The sequence below is a fragment of the Sorex araneus genome, chromosome 1 (assembly GCF_027595985.1).
Source record: "Sorex araneus isolate mSorAra2 chromosome 1, mSorAra2.pri, whole genome shotgun sequence".
Lineage (NCBI taxonomy): Eukaryota > Metazoa > Chordata > Mammalia > Eulipotyphla > Soricidae > Sorex > Sorex araneus.
In genome coordinates, this window is record NC_073302.1 from 291091781 (window position 1) to 291107090 (window position 15310).

Below are 15310 nucleotides of genomic sequence, written 5' to 3' on the forward strand. Positions count from 1 at the left end.
TCGCCAGCATTTAAAGGAGACCCCTCGTGGAAGCCCAAAGCGTCCCCGCCTCCTCAGGACAGCCGCCTGTAGAGACCCACTCTCGAAGGCCAGCTGCCTGCCCCCACCCCGGCCCTGCACTCGGACACTTGCTGGCCTCGGACAGACCCCTCCCCAACCCCCCTGTTCTTCTCTCCTCGCTTTCCAAGTCTCAACGATTGCTACTGTCACTTCCTAAGGATCAGGTTAAGTCTGCTGTGGGCCGGCGGCTGAGGGCAATTAGCTTTGGGCTCTGAGGGAGGCCTGGAAGATCTTAGTGGACTCAGCGAGCGGTGACATGGGCCCACAGACTGTCCTGGGGTCATACTGCTGGCGGAAGGGCCATCTATGTTCACGGAAGGACATCAAGGCCAAACCGATTCGGGGTGACAGTCGGGGGTGGAGGGGGGTGGGGAGAAGGGATGCCAGGCCAGCAAACTGGGCGGGCGAGACCTGCAAGCCTCTGGCCCCATCCAGCTGGCCTGGGTTCGATCCCGCCCCACCCCAGATGGTCTCCCAAGCCTACCGGGAGCCATTCCTGAGTGCAGAGCCAGGGGTAACCCCTGAGCATCGCCGGATGTAATCCCTGAACAAAACCAGAACAGGCAACTTGGGGGCCAGGAGCAGCAGGAGAGGCGGGAGGGCACCCGCCCTGCACGCAGCTGACCAGGGTGCTGGCACAAACACCAAAGACACAACAGCCAACAGAGCACTTGACAGCGGCCTGAGCCCACCAGGCAGCTCAGGGGAACGGAAAGCACCGTGCCCCAGGACACTCGGGCCGAGGGCCACGGGACCTTGGCGAGCCCCAGTGCTCTCACGCGTGGCCCCAGAAGGTGTTTGCCAGAGCCCCGGGGTGACTTCAAAGACTCTCCGAGTTCACCACTCGAGTCCGTCCAGGGCCCCACACACCCAGCACTGGGCACCTCTCAGCGGCGCCCCGTCCCCTCCTGCCCAGGGGGAGCTGCCTCTGCCCCCTCTGGCCAGGCACAAGCAGACTGAGCAAAGGTACTGCCAGCCACAGGGCCGGGCCCCGGCTGGCGGTCAGTCTACCCGGTACGCGTGCAGGGACAGGGACACCAGTGCAGGGATAGGGACACAGCGTGAGGTGGACTCACCCCTCTGCAGCGAGGGGCTGGTAAGCTGGCGATCACTTTGGGGGTTACTGCAGGATGCCAGCACGGCCCAGCCACGCACCTCGGTGGCACTCGGGACTGTCTCTGCTGGAACCCAGCTGCAGGGATGGGGTGGACCTGCGTGGGCGTGTCCCTCTGTCCCGCCCCACGGCCGAGCTGCAGCTCCTGGGGCACCTCTGCTCCCACGAGAGCCCTCGCTTTATGTTTTTTTTTTTGCATTTTTTTTTAGGTCACACCTAGCGATGCACAGGGGTTACTCCTGGCCCTGCACTCAGGAATTACTCCTGGCGGTGCTCAGGGGACCGTATGGGATGCTGGGGATTGAACCCGGGTTGGCCGCGTGCAAGGCAAATGCCCTACCCGCTGTGCTATCGCTCCAGCCCCAACCCTCGCTTTCTTTTTCTTTATTTTTTGAAATTACAGTTTTTCTTTGGAGGTTTTGAAGGGAAGGAGGGAGAGAAATGGGAGAGTCACGTGCGCAAGAGAGAACCGGGGCGTCTGGGCGGTCGGGGAGAGCCTTACGCCCCCCAGCATGAGACAGGAAGGCATGAAGGCACACATCTCCAGAGGGGAGACGTGGGTGCAGGCGGCACCTGGGCCCCCCCACCAAGCAGGCGCCCCCCCGTACCTTGGAGGAGTCGGAGCTCTTCATGTAGGGCTCGGCGCCATGCGTGATGCTGCCCTGGAGCACCTTTTCGATCCGGGCCACAAGGAAGATGTCGGGGTGTGGACACGTGACGGAGAATATCCCCTAGGAGACAAGCAGCTGGATGCAGCCGGCAGTGAGCCGACCTCGGCAGCGGGGCAGCCATGAAAGCCGCCGGGACCGGCGCAGGGAGGCTGCGAGGATGTGGCACAGGGGACCATCCACGCAGGGGTGCGGGGGCTCAGCAACGGCAACCGGCGGGGGGGCACTGGGGCGAGAGTCCAGCAGGGAGGGCGCTTGCTTTGCACGTGGTGAATCTGAGTTCAGTCCCCAGCGTCCCATATGGTCCCCCTGGGCACCGCCAGGAGAGACCCCTGAGTGCAGAGCCAGGAGCAAGTCCTAAGCATCGCTGGGGGTGGCCCCAAAACAAAACCCAAAGCAAGGCAACCGGGGATGGGAAGGCGCATGCCCTGTCGGCAGCTGACCAGGGTTCTATCCCCGGCATCCCATGTGGTCCCCTGAGCACGGCGTGGAGTGATCCCTGAGTGCAGAACCAGGAGTAACCCCTGAGCATCGCTGGGCGTAGCCCCAAATAAAAAACCAAACCAAATAATAATTAAAAAAAAAAGCAACCTAGGGCCGAGGAGACAGTACAGCCGGGGATGCACCTGATCCGGGTTCTATTGCTGGGTGGGTCCTCAAGACCATCAGGTGTGGCCCCAAGTCTTCCGGGCACTGCAGCCTGGGCGGAACCCTGGCCCGAGGGGCCACTGGACCTCCTGAGCATCACTTGGGAACACCCCCGCCCCCCCACCCCTGCCCCAAAAAAAGGGGCCTCTGGTCAGGGAGGCAAGTAGAGACGAGAGAAACAGGAGGGGACATCACATGTCCGCTCCCAGCCTGTGCTCACGGGGGGGCCACTAAGCTGGCACCCGAACCAACACCCTCATCCGCCCCGACACCTGCCCGGGCACCGACACGCACGCCACAGCCCCCACCTGCTTCGGGTACTGCATGGCGGCTTCATGCAGGAGGCCCTGCAGGGCGGGGGGACTCTGCCCCCCGCCGTTCACCACGCCTGCGGGGGCGGCGGCCAGCATCTGCCTCACTGAGAAGTGGTTCAGGTCCACGTGGAAGTCGGCAGAAATCTTCCGGTTGTACTTGATGTCAAAGAGGGAGAGAGTGACAAAGAAGGGCTCCACCTGCAAAGGGAACCAACCGCACGGTCACGTGGCTCGGGCCACGGGAAGGCACGGGCCGGGCTCCTGACGGTGGGCTGGAGCAACCCCAGTGGGTTGCCCCCACAGCCTGGCCCTGCAGGAGCCCCCCCCCAGCCCCCGCCTCTGCGTCCTACGTGTCACCAGGACCCCCCACCCCCCGCCCCCCGCCCACGGCACATGCGACCTCTCCCTCCAAGGGCTGGAGAGGACACTCACGTTGGTGGTGGGCCCCTCCTCGTTTTCTGCGACGCAGCACTGCAGGTTGAAAGACAGATCGTTGCACTTGACCAGGATCCGCTTCCCAAACTTCTCTTCGAACGGCCTCACCTCCGGCTCGGCTGGAATGAAGTCAAGCTTCTGGAGAGAGAACGCAACTGTATAAATGCAGGCCCCCACTGGGAAAACACAGAAAGCACCCACGGGGAGCGGGGGGAGAACAACTATGGACGCGCTGCCTCCATCCTGCCACTAAGCCCAGAATGTTCTCTGCAGCTCCCAGTACCTGTTGCCCGGAAACTGAAGCCCCGAGCCCAGAGCCCAGCAGGCCTCCCTTCCCCTGACTGCTTCCGGCCTTCCGTATTCCAGTCGCTCCTACCTGGGCATCCGGGTCCAAGTAGAAGAGTTTGACGCGGCTCTCGCTTTTCAGTTTGATTTCTGCTTCTCTGGAACTCTGCGGAGATAAACCAGATGCCCGTGTGAGACCCTTTCTCCAGAAAGTTGGGGGGTGGGGGGTGGGGCGGATGCCAAAGTGTTTGACTCTGAAGGTGTGTTTCCTGCCCCTGGCACCCAGCACCCAGCCTGGCCCCAACAGGGCCAGAGCACGGGGAGGAGAAGTCAGGACGCAGCCCCTGCTGCGGGCCGGCCGGCAGAGGGACAGCAAAGGGAGCGACTGGGCGTCACTAGGGGACCAAGTTTCACTGACGTCAGCACAGACCAGGGTGGCCCATGCTGGGACCCGACTGAGCCAACACACGGCAGTGCCAGCATCGGTGTGTACAGAGAAGGGGGCTGGGGAGATGGCCCTCACATACACGAGGCCCTGACTTGGACCCCACCACCTCACCCCTGCACCACACACCCTACCCACTCACCCCCCACCCACACAGCCGACCCCAAACACCACTGAAGTGCTGGTCCTGAGCACAGAATTCACGGGGCCTCCTGGTGCTGCGAGAGGCCCCAGGATCCCAGGCACTGCTGGGGTGTAGGATAACATTGGTTTGTCCTTGCTCCTCCTGCAGAGTTTAGGGTAATTGAGTTACTCCCACAACAGTGCTCCTAAGGCACGCCCAAAAGTTCCATCAGGCACTAATAATCCTTTATTGCTTTTCTCTTTCCTCCATGTCCTTTGCATGGTTTAGCTATGTCCTTTTTGTATAGACACAGGAAGACAGTTGATGCTTTTGTAACATGGGAGTTAACTGACTGAATAATTATTTACTCCTAGGCTTCCATCATATTTACCTGACTTAAGCCTCAGTCGCCCTTACTTCCTAACACCCCCCCAAAATAGGGTCCCAGTGAGGGACAAGAATGGGCCCATGGCATGGGAAGGGAACAAGCTAAGCACCCTAAGAAGTATAATAAGAGCATGGTCGTGGAACAAACTCTGTCATGACCCAAAAAGAACTGAATAAGGACTTTGCTGGGGTTAGGGAAGACCAACCTGGCCTGAGCACTGTGGTCTGGGATATACAGCGAGATGTCCCCAGGAAGAGCCACCCTTGAAGCTTAATCCATCTCTTACTGTGTTCATACAAAATGACTAGAAATATTATAGGAAGTAAATTCACTGATTGTTTAAAGGGGTTACTAGCTGGGGAGAGGAAAGGAGGAAGCAACACACCCTGGGTGGAATCCCGCCCTTGAGCGGATCTCCAGTAATCTGGAGTGCAGAATCCTCAGACGGGATTTTTGAGTTAAATCTCCTAGAACTTCCCCTGAAGGCGGGGCTGGACATCTGTCCACGATTATGACAATGTTCAACCCCACAGATGTGTACCCCCACCCTTCACGATTTCTATGTTAACTGTGCTGTCAGGAGAGGGGGGTGACCAGCGGGGAAGCTGGACCGTTAAAAAGGCAATACACAAACGCAACTGTGAAAAAGGGCAAAAGCAAGTGTAGGGGCCATAAACTCTCGGCGGGACTTGCTCCCCCAGGGCTGGCCTGGAGAGAAACACATGTGTCCCCTGGAAAGGCGGGGCCCTTGAGATGGCACTACAAGGACATGTAGTCCCACCTGAGCAGTGACCATGTTGTCCATCCCACGGAAGGGCCGGGGGTGACGGGAAAGTCCGGAGAAACAGCCTGGGATGTGGATGGGAGGTGCCGGGGCTTTCGCCCAGAGCCCTAAGGTCCCCGCCCTACTCTGGGCGCGGGAACGAGAGCCTCATTCTCATTAAAGCCAGGACCATGCCCGGCCTCCTGCAGTGCCTGCGGCCAACCCTTCACTCCAAGGCTGGAGAGCCGATCACTGAGCGGAGTCTGTCTGGAGACGCCCGTGGGGATGCCCAGGAGAAGGCGCTGGGTTCGAGGTGGAGCGGAAAGGCTAGCACTCAGAGCTCAGGGGCCAGCATGGGCGGGGGGACTGTCTCAGGGAGACTGAGTGCTGGGCGAGACCCCGGGGCCTGGCACAGAAGGGACAGAAGGGGAGGAGCACTGGGGGTGGAAGGGGTGAGGCGGGAGGAGGCTGAAGAGCGAGCAGGGGACCGGGAAGACGCCCCAAGACAGTCCCAGGACACCCCCCAGCACGCTCTCCTCTCACACAAGGTTCCTCCATCCACATCCTGTGGCTGGAGTGCTCAGTCGTCACCCATCTCCGAGGCCGAGTCTCCGGGCGTCTCTAGAACCTTCTCCCTCCCTCGCCTGGGTGTCTCTAGAACCTTCTCCCTCCCTCGCCTGCGCCTCCATCCAAAGCCCCGCCGTGAGTCACGTCTCCAGACCAGTGGGGCCCGGGAGGGCAGCGCGGAGACGCTTGCCTCATCCTTATCCAGACGAGATCTACGATCCCATCTCTTGGCTGAGCTCATGGGAAACCCAGCGTCTTCTTCATTCTCTCAGCCAGGGGGTTATTCTAACAGCATCGAAGCGACGGCCCCAAGTCTCACGACGGTACTTAACGGTATTTCATCTGCTGCACGGGGTCAGCAAGAACACAGCATCAAGGTGAGGACGGTCCACGCCCGGTGCCACTCTAACGTTAATCTCCGTGCTCCCAAGGGTCAGGCACGGGGGAGGTTGCTGGGCGCCGAAGAGCCAATCCCACGAGCCAGCGTGCTCCCAGTGAAAACCAGCCCGGGGGTGCCCTTCCAAAGGGGATGAGGCAGCTTTTTAACATCCTCTTACCTATCACATTTCCTACTTTTCCCCAGGGGCCGGGGAGATAGTACAGTCACGGCATTTGCCTTGCGCTCGGCTAACCTAGGTTCAATTCCCAGGTCCCGCCAGGAGTGATCCCAGAGCACAGAGCCAGGAGTAGCCTTTAGCACTGCCGGGTGTGGCTCCAAACCAAAACCAACCAAAACTACTTTTTCTCAGCCTGGAAGAGCCAGAACAGGCCTGTGTGGGCTCTAAGACCCGGCCAGGCTCTGCCCTTCAGCCCGCCCCGCTCCGCAGCAGAAAGGGCAGGCAGTGCTCGGCCGACACGCAGCTGCTGACACCATCTGTCCGCCAGGGCAGAAGCCCTGAGCTCAGCCAGCGCAGCCACTGTGGGAGGGGGGGGGCGGGGAGGGGGGGCATGGAGACGCAACTGAGAGGTATTTGTGGCCTCAGGCAGCTCTGATAAAGCAAGGGCAGGGCGCTAACTGCAGGTACCACCCAACTGGAGGGGAAAAGAAAGAAACAAACAGGACCAGCAGACTCACCACAGGAAGAGGAAACCCAAAACAGACACAGAGCATTTGCCGTTGTTGCTAATATCCAAGGGATCCGGTCTTTATTGAGGAAACATTTGAGGAAAAAGAAGGGACCACTTTAGAGATGAAAAATAATCAGGGGCCTTCAGGCGTACCATACCATACCGACAGATCTGCTATGCACTGTAGCACTGTTGTCCCATTGCTCATGGATTTGCTCGAGCAGGCACCAGTAACATCTCCATTGTGAGACTTGTTACTGTTTTTGGCATATCGAACACGCCATGGGTAGCTTGCCAGGCTCTGCCGTGCAGGCGGAATACTCTTGGTAACTTGCCAGGTTCTCCGAGAGGGGTGGAGGAATTGAACCAGGGTCAGCTGCATGCAAGGCAAACTCCCTACCCGCTGTGCTATCGCTCCAGTCCAATATCACTATACAGGGCTTGTCCGGGATTTGAACCCAGGACCTCTTGCACCCAAAGCAAGAATCATACCCCTAGACCAACGAGCCACAGCAGATCTGCTATGAGAAAAAGCAAGTGAGCTCAGTTTCTTCAAGTTCCACTCGTCCCTCGGAGGCCTGGGATGCACTAAAGACAGGAGAGAGCAATGAAGAGTGGCTGGAGAAATCGCGGGGAAGCCCTGGGGGCGAGAGAGCAGGGCCGGCCCCAGCTGTGGTCCTGGCATCAGTGAATCTTCCTCGACAACATCCCATAGGGCTCCCCTCAGGGAATCCCCAGGTGTTTGAAGGAGAGGAACTTCAAGCCAGAGGGGTCAGTCATGGCTTCGGGACAGGATTCTTAACCAGGGGCCAGAGAGTAAGTACAGGGCTTAGAGCGCCTGCCTGCGTCTCATCAACCCCGGTTCACATCCCAGATCCTGCATGTGGTCCCCTGCGTCCCGCCAGGAGTGAGTCCCGAGCACAGAGCCAGGAGTAAGTCCTGAGCATCACCAGGTGTGGCCCTACAAATCAAAACCAAACCAAACTGAAACCACCAACCAAAACCTCTTAACCATTAAGAAAACAAACAGTGGGTAAGTCGGAAATTAAAAAACACAAAGACCAAAAAAACCACAGTCGGTAAATAAATATGCAAAAACATGAAAAGAATATCCCAAACTAAGTGGTGTGTTTTTTTCCCTCCTTTTCACTACTCTAATAAGGATGTGGGGAGATGGGAACTGTTACAACCTTTTGGGAAAGCAAGCCGCTAAGCTCTCACTTAGAAATCCACCCCGGGCTATGGCTCCCGCGGAAGCAAGAACGCAAACCCTTCAATCGGCCCTGGAGTTTCGTCTGAACACCTGCGGTGTGTGGGGAGGGTGAAAAAACGGAGACGAGCTGAGTGGGCAGATCGGGAGGTGGTTCAGTCATGCGTTATTCCACGCCTGGGATGTGTTGCCGCCAGCCCGGAGTCACATGATGGCCCACAGGGATACGTGTGCATCTGTTTTAAGTGACAGAATGAGCTTCTGAGCCATGTCCAGTGTCTGCCTCGTGTGTCTTTTTCGTTTTTTCCTTTTTCTTTGGGGGCCACACCTGGAGCTGCTCAGGGCTTCCTCTTGGCTCTACACTCAGTGACGTCCTGGCCGTGCTTGGGGGACCATATTGGATGCCAGGGATCGAACCCAGGGTAGCTGCCTGCAAGGCCAGTGCCCTCCCTGCTGTATTATCACCCCCTGAACATTTTGTTCAAGCGGGCACCAGTAACGTCTCTCACTGAGAGACTTATTGTTACTGTTTTTGGCATATCCAATACGCACAGGTAGCTTGCCAGGCTCTGCCATGTGGGCTCCATACTCTCGGTAGCTTGCCGGGCTCTCCGAGAGGGGTGGAGGAATCGAACTCGGGTCGGCCGCGTGAAAGGCGAACGCCCAACCACTGTGCTATCGCTCCAGCCCCCCCACCCCCGAACATATTTTTAAAAATGACCAAAAGGCCCACCGCTGTGTGTGCTCCAAACAAGCATCTGGCTGAGAGGAGGGAGGGGCTCTTTAAGATCTGGGGAACGGGAGTGGGGGGTAGGATTCGCTTTTTAAAATAGGACTGTGAAACCTCCGCCTTACCATGGCAATCTTATCTGTTCAGGCTTTAAAACGTGCTAGTGAAGAGAGAAAGATCCTTGTCACGGATACCTTCAAACCCTCAGGGCCCCGATCCCGCTGGAAGAACAGGAGTGCCGTGTCAGGCGGGAGACAGAGACCAGAGCCCCTAAAATAGCTTCTGGCCAGCGCGCAGTGCGAGGGAGGCGGGAGGGAGCCCTGGCTGGCCCCCAGCCCCCACCGTCCTTCCTGGGCCAGCGTCCAAGAGCCAGAGAATGCGGGATGGGACACGCACACAAACTGAGTCCTCTGCCACAACCGTGCCAGCCCTCACGTGTGACGGCCTCCCTCCGTCTAGAGCCAACGCCCCTACGGACGCTGTCGGGGTTTCAGGGCTGAGACGGAACCCGGAGCCACAAACCCGGGGGCGCGTCTGAGCTACTTCTCTGTAGCTCAGTTTCATCGGGAGCACAAGGGCTGACTGTGTTTTAATTACGGGCCCAGAAAGCTTCTAGAACGGCTGCAGTCTTAGGCAAGAACCATGTCTTCAGCGTTTTGCGTTTTTAAACCGTGAACAGGTGAGGCAAGTTAAACAAAACCCAAATGCTATGGCCAAAGGCGTCTTTTTGGAGAATGAGTTACGGAGCCAGAGCGATAGCACAGCGGGGAGGGCATTTGCCTTGCACACGGCCCACCGGGGCTTGATCCCTGGCATCCCATATGGTCACCTGAGCACCACCAGGAGTAACACCTGAGTGCTAAAGCCAGGAGTGACCCCTGTGCATTGCTGGGTGTGACTCATACACAAAACAAAACAAAAAGATAATGAGTTACTGGGAAAATACCGTTGACTCTTGGGCCAACCAGAATGGTCCGGAGTGCGGGGACTTATTAGCCAAATCTTTCATGGCTATATGACTCTACATATGGATAGTTCAACTTTTTTTTTTTTTTTTTAAGTTTTGGGCCACACCAGGCAGTGGTCAGACCTTACTCCTGGCTCTGTGCTCAGGGATCACTCCTGGCAGTGTTCGGGAGACCCTACGGGGTACCAGGGATTGTAGCATGATTGGCTGTGTCCCAGGCAAGCGCCTTATTTGCGACAGTGTCTTCCTGGCCCCGGTATTTTAACTGAAAGAGCTGCTGTGATTCATGTTCACACTTCCACGCTGCCAGGCTCCCTGCCTCACCCCTGCAGGGTCTGGAGAACAAGGAGGCCCCGAAACCCCGTAAACAGCAACACCCCATTCAGTGCCCTTCCCTCCTACTGCTCGGGGTTCAGGGCAGCCAGGGCAGGTGTGCGGGCAGTGCTTAGGTTCCGACAGGAACTGCAGAGACCCCCCAACACTCACTCACCTGCGGAGAGCCTCCCTCCCCCTCACTCTGGGCTCTTCAGGGAAAGATTTACCCGGGAAGTTTGCTTGCTAAAAAAGACGCTTTTAGGCACCTGTGGGAACCGACATCAAACACTGCTGCTCTTCTGGGACCACACGGGGCCGGGGGGGGGGGGGGGGGCGATTAAGCAGCAAGCAGCTGTCGGGTGCAAAAAAGGCTCTGAAGGGAGAAGTGTGGAAGAACGGGGTGGGGGGGCAGGCGGGGTGTGTGCTTCGATCCATCCTGACATCGGGAGGGGGCGGGACGGTTGTGGGTCTCCAAGCCGGGCCAGGGCCCTGCGGTGCAGGGAAGCCGCCAGTGCGCTGGCCTCAAAGGGCTGTTTGTGCTTCCCATGAAAACGTTTCTGCGGGCCGGGTTCTGATACCATAAACACCGTCCCCTGACAATGTCTGTTTGGTCCCACGGAGACAATGGGAGGAAAGGGGCAGGTTTCGGGGCAGATACTGTGTCCCAGCAACGGAACAGTCAAGGTGCCGGGGACTAGATGTACAAACAGGGCCTGGAACCTGCGGGACGCTCGGAGAGCCCAACAGCGTGAGGGGCGATGGGATGTGGGGGGTGGGGGAGGGGAGAGAGAGCCCCCAGGTGGCCAGAGCGGCTCCGTCGTGGGTGTGGCCAGACAGGGAAACATGGAATCCACCCGCACCCACTTCTGCCCTGCCCAGTGTCCTCTCCCTCCCCTCCCCTCCCCTCCCCTGCCCCAGTTCCTCCTCCTGCCCCTGCCCTACTGAGAGCTTCCTCCCTCCCTTGCCCTGCCCAGTGCCTGCCACCCCCACCCCTGCCCAGAGTCTCCTGTCGCCCCTGCTTGGCCCAGTGCCTCCTGCCCCTGCCCCTCTCCACTGCCCTCTCAGCTATCCCTCCCCCGGGCCTCGACTTCCACCTCTTCCTCCCTGTGTAAACTCCCCCTGCACAGCCGTGCTGCCCCTCCACCCTCCCCACCCCACCTTGATGCTTCAACCAGACGCCCTTCCCCCTCAGGGGTACGAAGGACCCTCTCCTTCACCAGACTGGCCGCAGGGGCTTGGGGGCAGCGGGAGGGCACTGGTGCTGCGGCCTGGGCTGCCGGGGGCTGGGGTCACGCCAGCCGGGGACAGAGGCTCCCCGAGCCTAGGGCAGGCCCCTCCCTTTCCTGGTTCTTTCCGCCTCTCACAATGGACTCTCTCTGAAGCCCGGGGGCGGGGGGGATCACGAGGCCTTGGCAGGGCTGCTCCCCGGCTTCCACGAAGCCCCGCTGCACGAACACGCATGTCACCTCCAGCCAAACACACCCATCACGGCGTACACACACACAAATGCATGTGTGTATTTATGTGAAGTACCGGCTCTCACTATGCAGGGCAGAGCATGCCTAGATGCTCCCACACGCCCGGCCCGCAGGGTATTGGGAAAATCTGGGTCTCGGGCTGCCCGTGCTGCAGAAGCCTGGCACCCAGGGGCACCGAGAGGCACCCAGGGGCACAGGCCAGAAGCCTGGCACTCAGGGGCACAGACCGGAAGCCTGGCACTCAGGGGCACAGACCGGAAGCCTGGCACCCAGGGGCACCGAGAGGCACCCAGGGGCACAGGCCAGAAGCCTGGCACTCAGGGGCACAGACCGGAAGCCTGGCACTCAGGGGCACAGACCGGAAGCCTGGCACCCAGGGGCACCGAGAGGCACCCAGGGGCACAGGCCAGAAGCCTGGCACCCAGGGGCACCGGGACACAGAGCGGAAGGGCCGCAGCATCAGAGCTAGTCAACAGTGAAGGGGGTCAGATGCAGGGGCCCGGGAACGTTCCACACCTCCACCTGGGTGGGAGTCAGCCATGTCCCACCAGGAATGCCAGCAGCTACAATGAAATCAATTTTACCCACGGGAAAGAGCCTCAGCTGTTCGGTTATTACTCGCAGTCTGAAAATAACTTTGCATACATTGTTTTTGCTTTGTTTTCCCTCTCCTACATTCTCTAGCCGTGCAGTTTGAAACTCTCCCCGGGAGACAAAGGGACATCTTCGGAGCAAACAACAAAGCTTCCCAGTCCATCCTTCCGAGGCTGGAGCACTTTCCAAGGTCTCTGCAGGGCGCACCCAGTACGGCTGGGAAGTGGCTGTCTGAGTTCTACGTGCCTCGGTTGTTTGCAGTAACACACCCACCAGCTGCAACTGTTCTGCCGAGAAATGACAACCTTTTCCCGAATCCAGAACCCAAAGTGGAGTTCTCCCGGCTGGAAAGGTGGCCCAGACGCCGCAACCATGAAAACGCACACACACAAAACCAAACGCTTCCTTGCCAAGGAGGTGGCAGCTAAAATTAACTGTAATAGGCAGGTGCTAAAACGACGCTGGTAATAAGCAAGTCCCGAAGACAAACAATGCTCAAAGTTCCAGCCAGCGATGGAGGTTCCCTATTTGAAAACCACCACCGTCTAGAAGGAAAGGTCAGTGCTCAGAGCAGACCCGCCTCTCATCATATATAGATCAGCCGCACTTTCTATTATAGTGTTTAAGATGCGGGTAGGGAGGGTCTGGATTTCACTGCCCTGGCAAAGGGAAAGAAAAAAAAAAAAAGAACAGACAGGCAGTGACGAGTGACAATAGAAAGGGCCAAAGAAGACAAAGATATTTTTCTTATTTGGAATTAAAAAAAAAGCATCATTCATAGATACACACAAGGACACAACTACAAGCTCACTCACTACGGCATTGTCTGTGAGAGAAAACACAGTGGGAATAATCCCCCAATTCCATTTTAGATGGTTATGCAATACCAGGAAGGCACGAGCCACCTCTATACACCAACGGGGATGCAGCTCATAAACCAGCCTGGACAGAAAGAGTGCGAGCAAGCACTGAATACGGCTAGCATTTGCTATCATGTTTTCATACATACTAAAATGCAATCACATTTTCCATTATAGTAGATATGGTCACTGTCACTGTCACTGTCATCCCGTTGCTCATCGATTTGCTCGAGCGGGCACCAGTTACGTCTCCATTGTGAGACATGTTGTTACTGTTTATAGCTTGCCAGGCTCTGCCATGCGGGCGAAATACTCTTGGTAGCTTGCTGGGCTCTCCGAGAGGGGTGTAGGAATTGAACCTGGGTCCGCTGCGTGCAAAACGGAGCTGAAAGAGAACACCAAGAGAGCTTGGTGGTCTCAAATGTATCTGTTTAAGCAGGAATCTGTTTGCAATACTGTTACTGTGACTGTTACTTGCTAGTCTCAAGTGTATCTGTTTAGGCACAAATCAGTTTGCAATACTGTTACTGAAAGGTACCTGGAGTATCACTTTACGCCTTCCCTCACCCAGTTCTTGACCAGCTCGACTATTTCCACACAAGAAAAGCGGCTGCTATAGAGGCGGGCTGGAGGCGGGAGGGAAACTGGGGACATTAGTGGAGGGAAGTGGACATTGGACTTCAGTACTTCAGCACTGAAGGACTGAGACTTAAGCCGCATGACAAAGTTTTTAACTTTGTGTCTCACTGTGATTTGATTAAAACAATTCCGCGCCCCCCCCCCCGCCCCGGGGCTTTTTGGGTCACACCCGGCGACGCTCAGAGGTTACTCCTGGCTCTGCACTCAGGAATTATTCCTGGTGGTGCTTGGGGGACCTATGGGATGCCGGGAGTCAAACCCGAGTCAGCCGAGTGCAAGGCAAACGCCCTCCCCGCTGTGCTGTCACTTCCAGATCCCCATAACACAATTTTCTTAAAAAGTAAAATGTGGAAGCTTGAAAGAAGTGATAGCTGTTGGATCTCTGTGGCTGTTTTATTCTTCTTTGTATCGGACAGAAACTAGTGTCTCCAAAGTCATCTTAGGGCTGGAGCGATAGCATCACAGCGGGTAGGGCGTTTGCCTTGCACGCGGCTGTTCTGGGTTCGATTCCCAGCATCCTGTATGGTCCCCTGAGCACTGCCAGGAGTAATTCCTGAGTGCAGAGCCAGGAGTAACCCTTGAGCATTGCCGAGTGTGACCCAAAAAGCAAAAACAGGAGCTGGAGCGATAGCACGGCGGGTAGGGCGTTTGCCTTGCACACGGCTGTTCTGGGTTCGATTCCCAGCATCCCATATGATCCCCTGAGCACTGCCAGGAGTAATTCCTGAGTGCAGAGCCAGGAGTAACCTCTGTGCATCGCCGGGTGTGACCCAAAAAGAAAAGCAAACAAACAAAGTCATCTTATTACTTTTAAAAGCTATGTCTTTGCTTCGATTCGGTTTCCTGGGGACAGCTGACAAAACTCAGGCAAACTCTGGGGTTTAGAGGCAGGATGGCCACAGGGCTGTCCTCCTCACAGGCAGAACTGCGTACTGTGTCTCTGACTTCAAAAGGGAGGTGAGCAGGTATGTGAGCACGGCCCTGCAGAGACGTTAGCCCATACATGGTGTGCGCGCCTGTCCTGGGTTCGTACTGTGGCACTGGACCCCCAGGCAAAGAAAGTTCTGGAACCAGGAAAAGGCAACCCTGATTCCGGCTCTGTCTGAAAGCAGACGGAACCCAACCCGGGGGCGGGGTGAGAGGCCCGTGTCCCCTCTGGGCCTTCGAGGCAGAGCACAGAGAGCAGGACCCCGTGCTTGACGCATCCGCGACCGCGCGGCATCGAGCTCAGTCCCTCCTGGACGAACACGCGGAACGAGACATGGTTCACTCCCGGTGCGGGAAGAGCGAGGGGTGCAGGGGAACGTTACCTTGGCGAGCTCAGGCAGGTAGCTGTCCAGACCGGAGCCGGGGCCCTCCAGTTTGCTCTGCTCATCGTCTGGAAAGGGTAGAACACACAGTCACTTCAGGAGGAGTGCAACCGAGTCACACCGGGATAGGGAGAGGAGAGTGAATAAGGCCTGCGTCTCGCACACGGCTGAGGCTGACCCAGGTTCCATCCCCGGCATCACCCATGGCCGCTGAGCACAGAGCCGGGAGTAAGCCCCGACGCTGCCAGGTGTGGCCCCCAAACTGACAAAAAAGACAAAGCAGGGGACAGAGGCCATCTCCCCCCCTCCCTCCGTGGAACCCTCCAAT

At 57.7% G+C, this 15310-nt stretch overlaps 1 protein-coding gene and 1 non-coding gene across 21 annotated transcripts in view; both read right to left on the bottom strand.

The window, feature by feature from the left end:
- The window catches only part of DOCK9 (dedicator of cytokinesis 9), a 237162-nt gene that overhangs the window by 83940 nt on the left and 137912 nt on the right, over positions 1 to 15310 (bottom strand). For all 20 annotated transcript variants that reach the window (XM_055146277.1, XM_055146257.1, XM_055146246.1 and 17 more), the window contains exons 9-13: positions 14983 to 15050; positions 3616 to 3690; positions 3237 to 3377; positions 2799 to 3002; positions 1783 to 1905 (exon numbers count right to left, since the gene is read on the bottom strand). In XM_055146277.1, the coding sequence (XP_055002252.1) occupies positions 1783 to 1905; positions 2799 to 3002; positions 3237 to 3377; positions 3616 to 3690; positions 14983 to 15050 (611 nt within the window). The remainder of the gene's footprint in view (positions 1 to 1782; positions 1906 to 2798; positions 3003 to 3236; positions 3378 to 3615; positions 3691 to 14982; positions 15051 to 15310) is intronic.
- Positions 7317 to 7388, bottom strand: TRNAP-UGG (transfer RNA proline (anticodon UGG)). Its single transcript has one exon. It is a non-coding gene; the product is annotated as a tRNA-Pro (tRNA).